This window comes from Pygocentrus nattereri, chromosome 2 (genome assembly GCF_015220715.1).
Source record: "Pygocentrus nattereri isolate fPygNat1 chromosome 2, fPygNat1.pri, whole genome shotgun sequence".
NCBI lineage: Eukaryota > Metazoa > Chordata > Actinopteri > Characiformes > Serrasalmidae > Pygocentrus > Pygocentrus nattereri.
Window position 1 is genome coordinate 50,507,113 of NC_051212.1, and position 16,389 is coordinate 50,523,501.

Sequence of the window (16,389 nt, forward strand, 5' to 3'; positions counted from 1 at the left end):
TATGTGCTGGTTTTGCTGGTGATCAGTATAACTGTGTCCATTGTGACTGACTAGCAGACCAGCACAAAAACACAACATATGCAGTGACCAGCCATTGCCCTGCACACTGACCTTTAGCAAAAAGTGCTGATAAGTGGTGTGGTTGGCAGCAGTGAATGCCCATAACCTTCAATCTCTCAGACAGTGCTGCGTTTAAAATTGACATGCTTCTGTAATAAATTTCTATTCATTACAAATTAATACTACATAGGTCAGAGAATACTTCATAAAACCCTTGTCAGTAAACAGAGTTCATCGCTGCATCTACAAATTCAAGACTCTACTCTCTAAAGCAGATGCCATTTATCAACATCTTGAAACGCCGCCGACTTCTCTGGGCTAATGCTCTTCTACAATGGACTGACACAAAGTTCGAATGCGTGCTGTGGTCTAACAAGTCTACTTTTCCAATTGCTTTTGGAAAGAATGCACGTCATGTTCTCCAGGCCAAAGATGAAAAGGACCATCTCGATTGTCACCAGCACATCTTGCACAAGTATAAGAGGTACATACACAACTTGGAGCAACATAAACTGTCACCTTGAAGACATCTTTTTCAGGGAAGTCCTTTCCTGTTTCATCAAGACGATGCTAAGCCTCATTCTGCACATGTTATCAACAGCATGGCTATTGTAACATGTAAGACAGTGCAGGTGCTAGACTGGCCTGACTGCAGTTGTAGTTGCTATTTACATTGTGTGTAAATTTCATGATGAATGGACCAAAAGAGTCTGGTTCCATTGACTTACATTACAAGTAAAGTATATTTTTTCCTTCTCCTGTAAAGTTAAAGCAGTACTCCCTGAAATATAGTAGAAATGCAGCATGTTTTTTCATACTGTCCTGCACAAAGACACAAGCATGAGAGTGCATCAGGCCAGAGGGTGGCGGTGTCTCTAGACATATCAATGTGGTGATGCTGGTCAGCAGATCAGTGGGTAGGGCTATTCTGTCTGAGGGTGTCGTTGACCTGCATATGCAAGTCACTGGTTGTCTGTTGGTGTGTGCTTTGCCCTGAACATGTGCGCTGCCTGTCAAAAGTTTGGGGACACCCACAGCACTGTGTTAGAGACCAAGTACAAGTTGTACTTAATACGTGTATATCAAGGTCAGTGTATCTGACTCATGTACTGTCCATCAAAAGCTTGAATTTCCTTCCTTGGAAATTAGAAATGAGTCCTATTACAGGGGAATTTAATTAGTATACATCAATTTAAAACAAAACCAAAAAGTCAGTCAGTGTGGTTTGACCTGCGTTTGCTCTCTGCAAATGTGGTGGGCATGTGTTCTATACCTGAGAGTGGTGTTGATCTGCAGGGCTTTGCTCAGCATCCTGGCTCCTGTGTCCTCCAGGCCATTTCCGCTCAGGTCAACCTTCCTCAGGCATGCGTTACTGCCCAGCGCGTTGACCAGCACTGTACCCCGTGAACGCAGCCTGGAATCGGCCAGGGACAGGCTCTGCAGACCCTGATAGACAGCAGGAGGACATGAGAGGTGAGATGGAGCGCAGGCCGCATGGAGGCTGACTCTGATCTCTGTCTTAATGTATACTAGGTTAACTAGGTGTACAAAAGCACAGTGGTGCATTACGATGGATCAGTTTGAAAGTGGTGAGTTGACTTTCCACTGCTTTTGGAATGTTATAATCTGGCATGCCTCATTCAAAAAGCAGCTAGGACTGAAACGCTCCTTATAACTTCGGGGTGAATGGGTGGAGCTAAACTGCTGTAGGTGGAATATGTTGACCTACTTGAGTGCATTGGTTTTTGTGACATCATGAAAAAAGGTTGTTTATGCAGGTACTTTTTAATATATGGACTGTAGTTTGAATAGTAGGTCTTGAAACTTTGAATAATGTTCACAGCCAGTTTGCATTGATGTTGCTGTAGTTACTGAATAATAAGCCTTACTATGTTAAGGGGTTAAACACGTTCATTTGTTCAGCTGTTTGTTTTTTTTTTTTAATACACAGGGTGATGATTTTTGATTGGTTTCCATCAAGTCGTCCAGGTTTCAACCAATCTGGCAACGCTGTGGGTGGAACACAGATAGGCTGCTGAAATTTTGATTGGTTGTACTTGATATGGCATATTTATTTCAACCAATCCAATATGGCTGTGTTTGGGACATCAAGACAGGCTACTGAAGGTTTGATTGGTTGGAACTTGACATCTCAGACTTATTTCAACCAATCCAATTATGCTATATGCAGGACACTGAGGCAGGCAACTGACATACTGATGGGTTGTTCTGGCACCCCTTCCCCATTTCAAGCAATCCATTAACACTGTAGGCGAGATATTAAGACAGGCTGCTGAAGCTGTGATTGGTTGAACGTGACATGTCAGACTAATTTCAACCAGGGCTCAGTTTGTGAGGGGATGCCATCCCCTGGGGCAAAAAAATCACCCTCTTGATAAACAATCATCTCCCCTTTTTATCCCCTTTAATCAAATCATTAGGGTTAGTTCAAAAATATAACTGGGGGGGGATGATACAGTTTTAATTTTTGGTTGGCAGCTTTTAATCAAATTTTGGATTAGAGGTCTTTGCTCAACCTGGCAATCTTGTCCATTGTGAGGGATGCTGAAATACAGCAAGATGTGCAGACTCTTTAACAGAAAAGCAGGTAACCAGTGAGGGAGGCTTAAAGTTGATAAAGCTGAAAACTTGAGTTAATCATTTTCAGAGATTATCTTTAATATTTAATTAAATAAAAGCTAGAAATCATACAAAAGGCTGCATCTCCTGAATGAGACCTGCTTCACTAAATTGGTGTCATATTGCCAGTGGTACTTCCAATGCCACGGTGATGGGTGTTAACATGTTACCGTATAATATTATTGGCAATCACTGTGGAGTTTAGTTACAGGGAATAAAATACTGAATAAAAACTAATAAAATACTTTTACAATAGTTTAATAGTTAATAAAATAGTGAGCAACGCTGAGAAACGTGTACCTTGCAGTTTATAAAGATATGCCAGAAGCTTAATTCTGAAGAAAAATCTGAAAAGGCCAGTTCCACCATGTCCACTGAGTTTTTTTCCTGTCCAACGACTAATTTCGACCAATCCAATCAGTTTTGACGTTTTGGGTGGTTTAGCTTGACATGTCATACTTTTTTTTTGACTGTGGGTACGGCTGTGGGTGGGACACTGAGCCGGAAGTGTACCTTTTAGCACTAGAAATACAGTTTCAACTCATATTTAAGCTTTTTATAAACAATAATTTCCGCTTTGCCGCTGATTGGCAAACTAACTAATATAATATCGGATGCAATTATTACCCAGGCTGATTATCAGTCAACCCTTAGAGCATGTATAAAGGAGAATGAATAGCACATGATTGTGGAGGTGTGTCTGCATGAATGATGCAGAGAGTGTGATCAGTATAAACAGCTGTAAATAATTGAGCGAGCTCATAGTCAGTGAGCTCCGCACCCTGGAGCGGAGAAAAGAAAAAGAATGAGGTGTTGGGAAAGGGCGAGATACAGAGAGAGAGAGAGAGAGAGGGATGAATCATTCTGCTTTGCTGTGATGCAGGTGGCAGGTCTTTAGAGTGCACGCCTGTGTAGGAAGGGAAAGGATAGATAGTTTGCGTTTGTATCCGTTAGCGTGGCGGGAAAAATGTGCGTCAGAGCACTCACACACTCCTCTTCTTGCACGAGCTGCACCAGCTTCTGTAGGATCTCGTCCAGTGCCCTGCAGAGAACGAGAGAGAAAGGCAGAAATATTAGTGGACAGAAAGAAAGAAATAGAAAGAGACAGGCAAACTGAGGGAGAGAGGAAGAGAGAGAGACTAACAGGGAATATTTAGCTAGTGGTTGGTGATTCAGCAAGGCTAAGAATAGGGTGATATGGAGGTGACTTGTCAAGACACTTGTCAATACCAGAACACATAGAATTGCAGTAGTTTAGATAAAGCAGGAATGACCATTTCCAATTCCTGAAAAGACGGACTTGGTAAAGACTGTTAAGACTCTTAACAGGATTTGCTTATCGGGACCAAAAATTACACCAAGATTCGTTTCATATTGCGAAAGTAGACTTAGGTTTTCCAGTAAATGGATTTAAAAATGAATAAATCTGTTGACTGCTCAGGTTTTAATACCCTCAAGGCACTCATTGAGAGACTTTCATAAATATCATACATTTTACTTACGCTATATAGCCAAAAGTATGTGGACAGCACCTAGCCATGCAATCCCTAAAGACAAACCCTGGTAATAGAATGAGTCACACTGATGAGCTCATTGACTTTAACATGTCACTGTAGTGGAATGCCACAAGTTGTCACAATTTAGTGCATGAAATTTCTTCCCTGCTAGGTCTGCCCCAGACAACTGTATGTGCTATCGTATAATGGATGCATCTGGGAGCAACGGCAGCTCAGCTTTGAAACTGTAGACACAGAGCGGTACTGCTGAAAGCTAAAGCACATGGCTTGTAAAAACTGTCTATCCATGGTTATATCATTCCCTACAGGGTCCCAAAATACCTTTGGAAGCAACATCAGCACAGGAATTGCGCATCAAGAGTTGCATGAAATGGGTCCGCATGGCTGAGGAGCTGCACACAAGCCAATACCAATGCACATTGCCAGGCATTGACTGGAATGGTTTCACCACTGGACTCTGAAGTAGTGGAAACATGTTCTCAGGAGTGATCAATCACACTTCTCTATCTGGCAAAAAGAGAGAAGAGGCCCTAATATAGAACCTTGAGGAACCCCACAGCCACTGGTGGCAACTAATGAAAAGAAACTGCCAACATTAACTAAACTTCCTATCCCAGAGATAAGAACAAGTTCAGTACTGTCCCCTGTGGGACAGCCATGTGCTTAAACCATTCAACAAGAACATTGTGATCAATGATGTCAAAGGTGGCACTAAGTTCTTAAAGAACTACAATGGTTGAGTCATCTGAATGCACAGTGAGTAGAAAGTCATTTATCACTTTTAACAGGGAAGAATCTGCACTCTTATAAAAAGATGGTGTTTCAAGGGTTCTGTAATGAAGAAAATGGTTCTATATAGAACCATGAACACAGTTTCTTTTCAAATCAATGTGCTGAACAACAAAACCAAAACAAGCGCTGTGCCACTGTCCAAATATTTATGGACAGTACTCTATAAAACATGAACCTTCAGATTGTGTCAACCTTTCACCCACTTGACATCCCTCAACATTTTTCAGGGGAGTAAACAAGAGCAGTAGAACACTGATTGCAGAGCTGACGTGTGAAGGGGGCTGAATAGAACAGTGCAGATTGAACAGAAAAGGCTAGAAAATGTCTGGAGGAGACACTTTTAGATCTTTTCATTCAGCCTATAGCTGTCTCATGCTCTGCGTGTCAGCAGATCCTCAGTCTAGCAACAAGACACAAAAGAGGTACACTACAGTTAAAAAGTTTGAAATACCAATTCACAAGTTTGGAATCTCCATTCAGAAGTTTGAAATAACAGTTCAGAAGTTTGGAATCACAGTTCAAAAGTTTGAAATACCAGTTCATAAGTTTGTAGTACTTAGTTCAGATGTATGAAATCACTGTTCAGACAATTGAAATAAGGTTCAGAAGTCTGGAAGAGGTACACTACAGTTAAAAAGTTTGAAATACCAGTTCAGAAGTTTGGAATCTAATTTCAGAAGTTTGAAATACCAGTTCAGAAGTTTGGAATCTCCATTCAGAAGTTTGAAATACCAGTTCAGAAGTTTGGAATCTCCATTCAGAAGTCTGGAATCACAGTTCAAAAGTCTGAAATACCAGTTTAAAAGTTTCCAATCTCAATTCAGAAGTTTGAAATCTCAGTTCATAGGTTTGGAATCTCAGCTCAGAAGACTGAAATAACAGTTCAGATGCTTGGAATCACAGTTCAAAAGTTTGAAATAACAGCTCAGACATTTGAAATAACAGTTCAGAAGTTTGGAGTGTCAGTTCAGAAGTTTGAAATACTAGTTCAGCAGTTTGAAATAATATTTGGAATCAATCTTTTTAATAATATCAACCCATCTGGTTGTAGACCAATGTGTAAAATTATTCTTATGTTCTAAAAATATTTGAATATCACTGCTGTCGGAAGAAAACCTCGTATCTCCAAAATGGCGACTTTACAGGAGAAGGAAAAAACCTACTTTACTTTTAATTTTTGCCAAGTCATTTTGGGCTGTTTCTTTTGGTCCATTGTTCATGAAATTTACACCCAATGTAAAGAACAAAATGTGCTTTATAATTATGTCAAAAACTGAAAAACAACAAAAATAATTCTTAAGCAAATGTGACAACTGACTTAAATTCATTGAAACAATGTAACTATGAGTTTCACTGACTTTTGTAATATTAATAAGAGAAAACTGAATTAAACTAACAACAAAGCGACAACACATTAACCATTATAGAGAACAAACTTCAATATGGCAAGCTTTCTGCAAATTTTAATACATAATTTCCATTTGTTTGTTTCCATTGAGTTTAACATACTGGAAAAAAATAAAACATCAAATATAAAATGTGCCATACCCTTTGCACAGGCCACATTTTGTTTTATTTTTTTCCCTAAGATTTTAAACTCAACCAATAAACAGTAAGTGCACTAAAATGTGTTGGAGCATGTTCTCTGTAGAGGTAGAAAATGTGTTAACAGCATTAAAATAATTAACTACAACATTTAAAATTCATCACATTAGCTCATTATAAATGCGTTAACTACAATCAGCTTCTTTATATCTAGTAATATAATCTGTTCTTTTTCAATTTATTTAATTTATACATTTATTCCAAAGCAAAATTCTTTTTTCAGGAGCAAAAGCAGCAAGTACTTTCCTCCCAAAACCTTTTCTATACAACTGTGGTTATCCTATTTCATGGACGCTGCCTGTCTTGAATGGTCCACTGCTCTGATTAACAAGATGACAATTACAACAATTCAACAACTCAAGTTTGAAATTGAGAATGGAAAAATGTAATTGATCTTCTAAGGCATCAAACAACATAGAATTAACGCATTATGGTAATCACAAATATACGCATATGTCTGCGCACATATATACAGTACATTGTATGTGCTGGTACCACATATACCACAAAGACAACATATCAAATGTTGAAACAGAGAAATGTCATTGTTTATTTGAAAAATATATGCCAAATTTGATGCCAACAACACGTTCCAAAAGAGTTGGGACAAGGGCATGTTTAACACTGTGCTTCATCACCTCCTCTTTTAACAACACTCTGTAAGTGTTTAGGAACTGAGAATACACTGCTGTAGTTTTGAAAGTGAAATGTTTTCCCATTCTGGTTTGATATAAGATTTCAGCTGTTCGGGGGTTCAGTTGTCATATTTTTTTATTTCATAACCCTCCAAATGTTGTCAATGGGTGACACGTCTGGACTGCAGGCAGGCTATTTTAGCATGCAAACTCTTAATACGGAGCCATGCTGTTGTAATATATGCAAGGCCTTCTCTGAAAAAGACGTGATCTGGATGGCGGCATATGTTGCCAAAACATGCTTATATTGTTCAGCATTAACGGTGCCTTCACAGATGCACCAGTCACCCATATCATGTGCACTAATGCACCCCTAAACCATCATGAATACTGGCTTTTGAACTGTGCACTGATAACAAGCCAAGTGGTCTTTAGGTCTTTTGATGTGACTATGTATTGTAGATGATGAAAAACAAAATTCCTTTGCCGTTTTACATTGAAAAATGTTATTCTTGTATTATTTGATTGTGCAGCCTTTCACAGTGGTGAACTCCTCATCATCTTTACTTCTGAGAGGCTCAGCCTCTCTGAGATGCTGTTTTTATATACAGTCATGTTACTGACCTGCTGCCATCAACCACTGTTTTTTGCATTACACAACTTTCCCAGCCTTTTGTTGGCCCCATCCCAACTTTTTTGGAATGTGTTGTTGGCAACAAATTCAAAATGGGCAAATGTTTTTCAACAAACAATAAAATTTCTCAGTTTCAACATTTGATTTGTTGTCTTTGTACTATTTTCAATGAAAATAGTGTTTAAATGATTTGGACATCATTGCATTTTTTTTTTTTATCTGCCCAGCTTTTATATATATATATATATATATATATATATATATATATATATATATATATATATATATATATATATATATATATGCATGATATATATACACTAAAAATGCTATATATTAACTTGAACATGTGGCAGTTAAGGAACTGTGAAAGTCAAGGCAAGATCAAAGACAAACAAAACTCCAGAAAGAACTGCTTATATACTGCCAAGAAAGGAAAGCAAAACCTCCATATAACAACAAAGAGCCTTCTGGAAGGTTTGGCTGAAACAATGTTGGTGGTGCATCATTCTACTGGGCAGCGTTGCTTCCACAAATATGATCTGTATGGAAGAGTCATCAGAGAAAACCTCACTTGCAACCTTATCACAGACCTCTGTCATTGCATGAGTTGTGCAAAAATATTTAGATAAACCTGAGACACTTTAGGAACAAGTGTTGTTGACTAATAAAGTAAAAATGGAACTCTTTGGCCACAATCACCAAAGTTATGTTCGGAAAAAACAAAGGAGCAGCATTTGATGAAAGAAACACCTTGTTAAGCATGGTTGTGAATCTGTTATGCTTTGGACTTGTGTGGCAGCCAGTGGCAAATGTTGCAGGGGTAGATGGAAGAATGGATTCCATGAATGCTGGATGTAAATGTGACACAGTCAGTCAAGAAACTGAAGCTGAAAATAGACTGGCTTTTATAACAGGACAATGATCCAAAACACACCTTAAAAGCTTCAAGACATTGAATATTGAACATTGAAGCTTTTGAAATGGCCCCCCACAGTCCCTGACTTCATCAAAAATCTGTGGGTAGATCTTAAAAATGTCCATCTTGAACATGTTTAAATAACATGACCTGTGAATATCTCAGAACTGCTCTACAAGAAACAGGAATAGAAAGATTCCTAGCTGGATACAAATAGTGTTTGCAAGCTGGGCTTTCAGCCAAACAGCGTGTTACTAAGTACTGACCACGTTTTTGCGCAAGATTAATGTGAAGTAAATGTAAATTAATACATTAAGAAAAAAATGAATAATTTGTATCCACTTCTTTTTAAATTCACTATGACAAAATGACCAAAATATATCATTTGGCCAGGGCTGCCCAAAGTGTATGTTTTCTGCTTTTGCTCTTAACACTGAAAAATGAATTATTTATGTACTTAATGGTTGTTTTGACTTGAAAATAAAAAGGAATAAAGGATGATCTATGGCTTTTGAAAAACAGACCCGTAATTTCTCTTTGAGAAAGGACATTTATTTTGAGATATTGCTGTTATTTTGAGGAAAAATATCCTTTTTATCAACATGTTATCAAGCCAAAATAATTAGGAGAAGATAACATTTCATCAGGCCATTTATTCACCTGATGGAAACTACTACAGTTGGATTGGCATCTCTTAGCAACAACAATGGCAGCCATGGTGGTGTCAAAAATAAGGTGAGTCTAATTAGGTAATTACGACAGCCACTTTTTAATGCCAAAAATAGAGTTTGTGAGCTAAATTTGAGTAGATCTGCTCCTAAATCTAAAGCATAATCTTATAATGTCATTGGGAATTCACATGGACTCTGTATTCATTGGTATGAACATCTAAGGAAGCCAGCCAACCACATGCGAAGGCTTTCATCTCGCTGCCAGACGGTCCTCTGGTACCCCAGCTAAGCTACCTTTCAATTGGGGACTAATTTGGCAGCACTCAATGATTCATGTGGTCACTTGATCATTTTCACTGAACTAAAAACCACCTTTTCCTAAAATAGACTTTAACTAATTGTTGGCCATAATGAGCCTCAGTGAGCAAAGCAGGAACAGCATCTCAGCACATCTTTTATATACTGTATATTATGCTTATTATTCTCTCATGTATATTTATCTTTCTTAAATATTTATATATATTTAATACATCTCATACATATTTATCTTTCCTCTTGTAGCATCTAGGGTCTCGTCCATATACACTACATGGCCAAAGGTGTGCGGATATCCCTCTACATATTGAGTTCAATTGTTTTACACCCATTGTTGGTGTAAGAAACAGGTGCATGAAATCAAACACATAGCCATGCAATCTCCATAGACACTGGCAGTAGAATGGATCACACAGATGCCACCTTTACCATAAGTCAGTTTGTGAATTTCTGCCCTGCTAGATCTGCCCTAGTCAACTGTAAGTGCTATTATTGTGAAATGGAAGCATACGGGAGTAACAACAGCTTAGCCACAAAGCGGGAGACAACATAGGCTCATAGAGAGGGCCAGTCGAGCAATGAAATGCATAATGCATAAAAATGCCTATATCCTGTTGCATCTTTCACTACAGAGTTCCAAACTGCTTCTGTAAGCAACATCAGCAGAAGGATTCTGCTTCAGGAGCTTCATGAAATGGGTTTCCATGGCCGAGCAGCTGCACAGAAGCCTAAGACTACTATACACAGTTCCAACCCAGACAGCAAATTTGCTATGAACCAAACCTGGGATACATACGCCATTTACTTGCAAGACGCCTACTGCATGGAATGATGACATCTACAGGGCCAGATGAAGTGGGCCAGGTGTGGTTGTGAGAACACAACATGTTAACTGCCATTAAAGGGCCGTATCTCAGCCACTACTGCCAGAACTGACTCAAAACCTCTAGTATAAAATCCAGGCCATTACAACAATGTCCCAGGTGGTTGGGATGTCCCCTGTCCCTGGTGACAACAGGATCAGGGAATGGAGACTAGCAAACACTTCCTCTTCTTTGACTACCAGCTGCAGACAGGTGTGGTATTGATGGGGTTTGAAATCATGATCTCTTCATGATGGGGCATATGTTTACACTATTGCACCACTCTGGTACTCTTGTTATAATTGGCCTACATTTTACTGCACTGTGAAAAACATAACAAAACTTGACCAGAGGCCACAATCTGGGGGCAAATATGTAGGTTTTAATAAACTCAGAACAGTGCAAACTACACATTGATTATCATATCAGACCATTCAGCAGACCCAGCCCAAACCAGCTAGCATGACGACATTGAGCTGAGACGTCAGTATTAGTGAGTAACTCGGCTCGGAAAATCACCCAAAATCCTGATATTATTGCTCTGCTTTTAGCCTTGATATTCCAACAAGGGGTGAAAACAATGCCAATGATTTACACACCAGAACACTCAGAGCAACCTGCCATCACTAGCCAGAGTGGGAGAAACCAGCTTTAACATCCCACAGCCAGAAATACAGCACAAACACACAGCCGGATCACTGTAAAACCTGCTATTAGCTCTCTGCTTTAGCCTTCATATGGCAACAAAACAGTTAAAATTTTGAGCTTGAACTAAATTTTAATTAAACTCCAAACTAGGATATGTAGTAGTTATATGTAGGATATATGTAGTATTCCTAGTACTGAGTCAAATTAACATGTTAACCCAAATAAAACACAATATGTCACAAAGACCAAAACATTTTAGGTTGAATTTTATACCGTGCAATTTATGGCTGTGACCTAAATGAAGACTACCACTTCCACAGTCCTGTCAATTCCTGTTTAAAACATGCATGATTGTCACATAGCTCATGAGGACAAAATCATTTTATTTTAAATGCGGGCTACTTTTGGCTCACATGCAGTTTGCCAGTGCCAACAATGGGCCAGTAGTGCTATATTTTTGCTGGACGTCGCTCACCATCTGCATGCAATCTGGGAAGTGCTGGCTAGAATGGTAACAAAAGGCCACCACTGGACTTTGGAGCAGTGGAAACGTGCTCCCTGGAGTAATGAATCACACTCACTCACACTCAGAGTCTGATGGATGAATCTGGGTTTGTGAAAGTTAAGAGAGCACTACCTACCAGAATGCATAACGCCAACAGCAAAGTTTGGAGGAGGGGGGATAATAGTCTGGGGCTGATTTTCAGATTTTGAGGTTTTTCAAACTGTAGTGCCTAATTTCTAATTATGTGCTCAATTTAACACATTGGAAAAAATTTAATATAAATTGTGCCAATACTTTCGACAATCAACAAAACCTGCAATTTGAACATCAGTGACAACATTTTTGCATGAAACTGTACTTGTTATTATTTAAGACTTTCTGTGGTTTTAGTTCAATAAATGTGATAATTGAGAAGTGATAATCATATCAGTCAAAAGAGTCCTGTCTTATTTTTTATATTATCAGTTATAAGAATGTTTAGGGTCTTTAAAATCAGTACCGGTATCAGCTACAAAATATCAGTCAGCAGCAGAAATCAGTGTCCTTTGTCTCTGAGTCTGAATGTCTCAGAATCTGTGCCAGCTGCTCCGTACCTGCCCTTGACATTGAAGTTCTTGCCCAGCAGCAGGTGCTTGAGGGAGGGATGTCGGGAGAAGGCCGGGATGACGGAGAAAAGATCAGCGTCCAAACCTGAGGTGCAAAACAAAACAGAACAAAGCAAATCAAAACAAAGCAAAATCTGCAATAGAAACCGAGGGGTGGAAATTGTTTTGCACTGGAAGTCATTGTATTTTGGAAGGTCAAAGGCAAAATAGGTAGGCAAAGTAATGTCAAATCAAAAGGTTATAGGTGTTAGTTTTTTAATCTTATATTTACCATTTATACCATCTGAAAATAAATGTCGGCTGCCTTTTACATTGTAGGATGTAATTGATGCAGTGAATCAAATGAATCAAATTGAACCAAATCAGTCCAAAATTTGAAATAACATGCATATTTAGGCATACAGATATTAGGTCATCATTTAAACAGTATTGACAGATGAAGGTGTTATAATTGAATTAAAGCGACACCTAAAATGAACAATTATGTCATCCTTCATATAACAGAAATATTTTTATGTTGACAAAGTAAGTGCACGCCTATATATCACTTATTCACCTGTTCAGGTGCTAATGATTAGAACACTGTTGAGGAATATCTTGGAGGAACTTATTTAAATCTCTGCTCTGGTTTGCTCTTTTTATTTCGGGGTGTGTGGTATCATCATGCTAGATCAAAAGAGCTCTCTGAGGCCTTCAGAAAGAAGGTTGTGGATGCCTTTGAATCTGGGAAGGTGTTGAAAAAGATGTGCAAAATATTGGAAGTCAATCATTCACTGTCTGGATGATCATTTAGGAGTGGAGAAACCAGTGCCAGGGCTAGAAACCACTGCCTCCCCAGCAAATCTAAATCGAGAACAGACCGTAAGATGCCAGAAGAAGTCTAAACTGTTGGTATCAAAGTGCCTGCATCTACCATTAGAAAGGGACTGCACAAATTTGGAAAGTGCACCAGGAGGAAGCTTTGTCATTGTCTGTCTATTAAGAACATCAGGACAAAAGTTTGGTAATCAATATCTAGGCAAGGATCAGGACTTATTGAACAATGTCAGAGATTGGCCACAGTACCAGAAGCATGTTTTCTGAAACAAAAAAAACAGCATTTTATCAGAAGAACCCAATGCCAACCGAAAAGAATGGTGTTACACCACTTTATTATGATTATATAATAAATGATTTACTACCTCAGGGCCTGGCCAACATGGAATCATAGCATCGACTATGAATTCTCATTCATACTAGCTGAGGGGAACAGCTTGAGGGGAACATGAGCACATGTGCCAAAAAATTTGAGGCTGAAGCGGTGGACCTATCAACAGGATAATGATCCCGAACATACAAGTAAATCCCCCAAAGAGTGACTCAAGAGGAAGAAATGGAGCGTTATAGAATGGCCTAGTCAAAGCCCAGATCTGAATCCAATTGGAATACTACAGGGGGATTTGAAACGGGATGTACATGCAAGAAGCCCTCAAACATTGCACAGTTGAATGGATTGTGCATGAAGTTATAGGAAAGAGCTACATGGGTTTGTTTCTACCAATGATGGCAATACAAGTTAGTGGAGCCAGTTTACTCCAAATTATCTTTTTAAAAATAAAGGATTTACATTCATTGTCCATTTTATCAGCCCCACTTACTATATAGGTGCATTTTGTAGTTTTATAATTACAGACTGTAGTCCATCTGTATACTTTGTTAGCCCCCTTTTACCCTGTTCTCCAATGGTCAGGTCCCCATAGGACCACCACAGAGCATGCATTATATGGGTGGTGGATCATTCTCAGCACTGCAGTGACCCTGACATGAGAATATCCAGCTAACAGTGTCCTGTGGGCAGCATCCTGTGACCACTGATGAAGGACTAGAGAATGACCAATACAAACTGTGCAGCAGCAGATGAGCTGTCGTTTCTGACCTCACATCTGCAAGATGGACCAACAAGACAGAAATGTGTAATGGAGTGGACAGTGATTGGACACAGTGTTCAAAACTTCAGCAGCACTGCTGTGATCCACTCATACCAGCACAACACACACTAATGTTCCACCACCATATCAGTGTCACTGCAATGGTAAGAATGTTCCACCACCCAAATATTACCTTCTCAGTGGTGGTCCTGTCCATTGAAGGACAGGGTGAAATGGGGGTAACAGAGTATCAGAGAAACAGATGGACTACAGTCTGTAACTGTAGAACTACAAAGTGCTCTTATATGGTAAAATGGACAATAAGTGTAGAAACAAGGAGGTGTACTTTATATATATATATAGTGTGTGTGTGTGTGTGTGTGTGTGTGTGTGTGTGTGTGTGTGTGTGTGTATAGCCTACATTTCAGATGCTTTCACCTGACAAGATGTAGACATGTGTATAAGGCATGAGAGATATGGTGGAAATATAATATTGTGATACTTGAATATGTGACATTTATCACAATAGACAACAAATATTATGACAAATCTATAAAAAAATGCTTTCCTAGGAATTGATATGTTGGAGGAGTCAATCCAACAGCGAAAATTTTTAAAATTGCTATTGGAAGAGTTTTATACATTTTTAATAAAATTTGAAATCTACAGTAATAGCAGTTTCATAATAACAACAAATACCCACCACCAAATCCTCAATTACCCACCCCAAAGCAAAGACACATGATTGGTCTCACCATTATCTGAGATGTCTAGGGTGCTGATGCAGGAGACTTGGGGGAATAAGTCCTGTATTACAGCTGCACCTGCTGACCTGAGCTGAGAAAGAAAGACAAAGAGAAAGAGAGCGAGAAAAAGAGAATGCAACAATGTTTTTCCTCATTAATGGAGATTAATAGCTGTTAAGCCAGCAGACGAATGCTAGTCCCTGCAGCTTTAGCTCATCTAGATTTAATTAGCTGCTGGAGAAAAAAGAGCTGGCCAACACTAAAAAGGCCTGAAAAGTTGCACTCGATTTCAAGGCAAGTGCATTTCATTCCCAACATGAATGGCTATATAAAAGACTCAAGAGACGACTGAGACGGCTGAAAGGAATGAAGAGAATAAGACAGGAAATGTCAGCGATGATAAAAAAGAAAAAAGCCTGCACACCACCGCACAGAGATAAATGTGCGTTGAACTTTTCTGCGAGGCCTTGAAACGTTCCGGCTCTTTATCTGTGCAATGCACTTTGCATTTAACAGTCATTCAACCAGTAGATATGCCACAGCAGCCACTCTGCGTGGAGACACCAAAGACAGCAGTGTAGACGCAATTCTGATTCACAAACAAGTCACCTTCACAGATTCACAGATCGCTCTGCTCAGTTGGGTCAGAGTCAGAGCCGAAACCATATTTCGGACTTTTAACTAATTTGCACCTTAGACTAAAATCCTTATAACTTACTTATGTTTAATTTCATGAAATTGAATGTTTGAACATTTTGTAACTGACAATACAACACCTCCAAAATTTCCCCAATTGTTTCAGTAACGACGTTTCGGTAGTGAAAGTTTTAGCTAATTTAAGCAGAATTAAAAGATACTAGTCAGCTCACGACTAGTAAACACAGCTTTGAACAGTGACACACACATAAAATCGAAATATTTTTCCTTAACTTTCCTTAATTGCAGAAAACGTGTGTTTTTCGTTATTGACAATTCTCAATTCTTAATGTTACACACTGATTTTCAAACCTTGGGACACATTTACTTCAAAAAATGGAATCTAATTGGTCACTAAGTGGTCATGAGGGATGCAATCTCACTTCCCGCCCATAATGCAGTGGTGTGGCTACAATAAGTCTCCACCTATGGAGTACAACTTTAGTGTTTCGGTCGTGACATCAGAACCTGGGACTGCATTATTATTGAAATATTAAACTACAGATCATGTAAATTGTTTGCTTTTAAAAGAAATCAAAAAGATATTTTTAAAAACAATATTGAAATGTTGAAAATGCTACACTATACTATATATACTAATGTCCTCTCTCACATCACGTCTGAAACAGAC

General features: G+C 38.8%; 1 protein-coding gene across 2 annotated transcripts in view; it reads right to left on the reverse strand.

Moving 5' to 3' along the window:
• carmil3 (capping protein regulator and myosin 1 linker 3) overlaps window positions 1-16,389 on the reverse strand; it is a 137,492-nt gene that overhangs the window by 35,418 nt on the left and 85,685 nt on the right. For both annotated transcript variants that reach the window (XM_037534266.1, XM_037534274.1), the window contains 4 exons: window positions 15,072-15,153; window positions 12,398-12,494; window positions 3,688-3,742; window positions 1,334-1,506 (listed from right to left, as the gene is read on the reverse strand). In XM_037534266.1, the coding sequence (XP_037390163.1) occupies window positions 1,334-1,506; window positions 3,688-3,742; window positions 12,398-12,494; window positions 15,072-15,153 (407 nt within the window). The remainder of the gene's footprint in view (window positions 1-1,333; window positions 1,507-3,687; window positions 3,743-12,397; window positions 12,495-15,071; window positions 15,154-16,389) is intronic.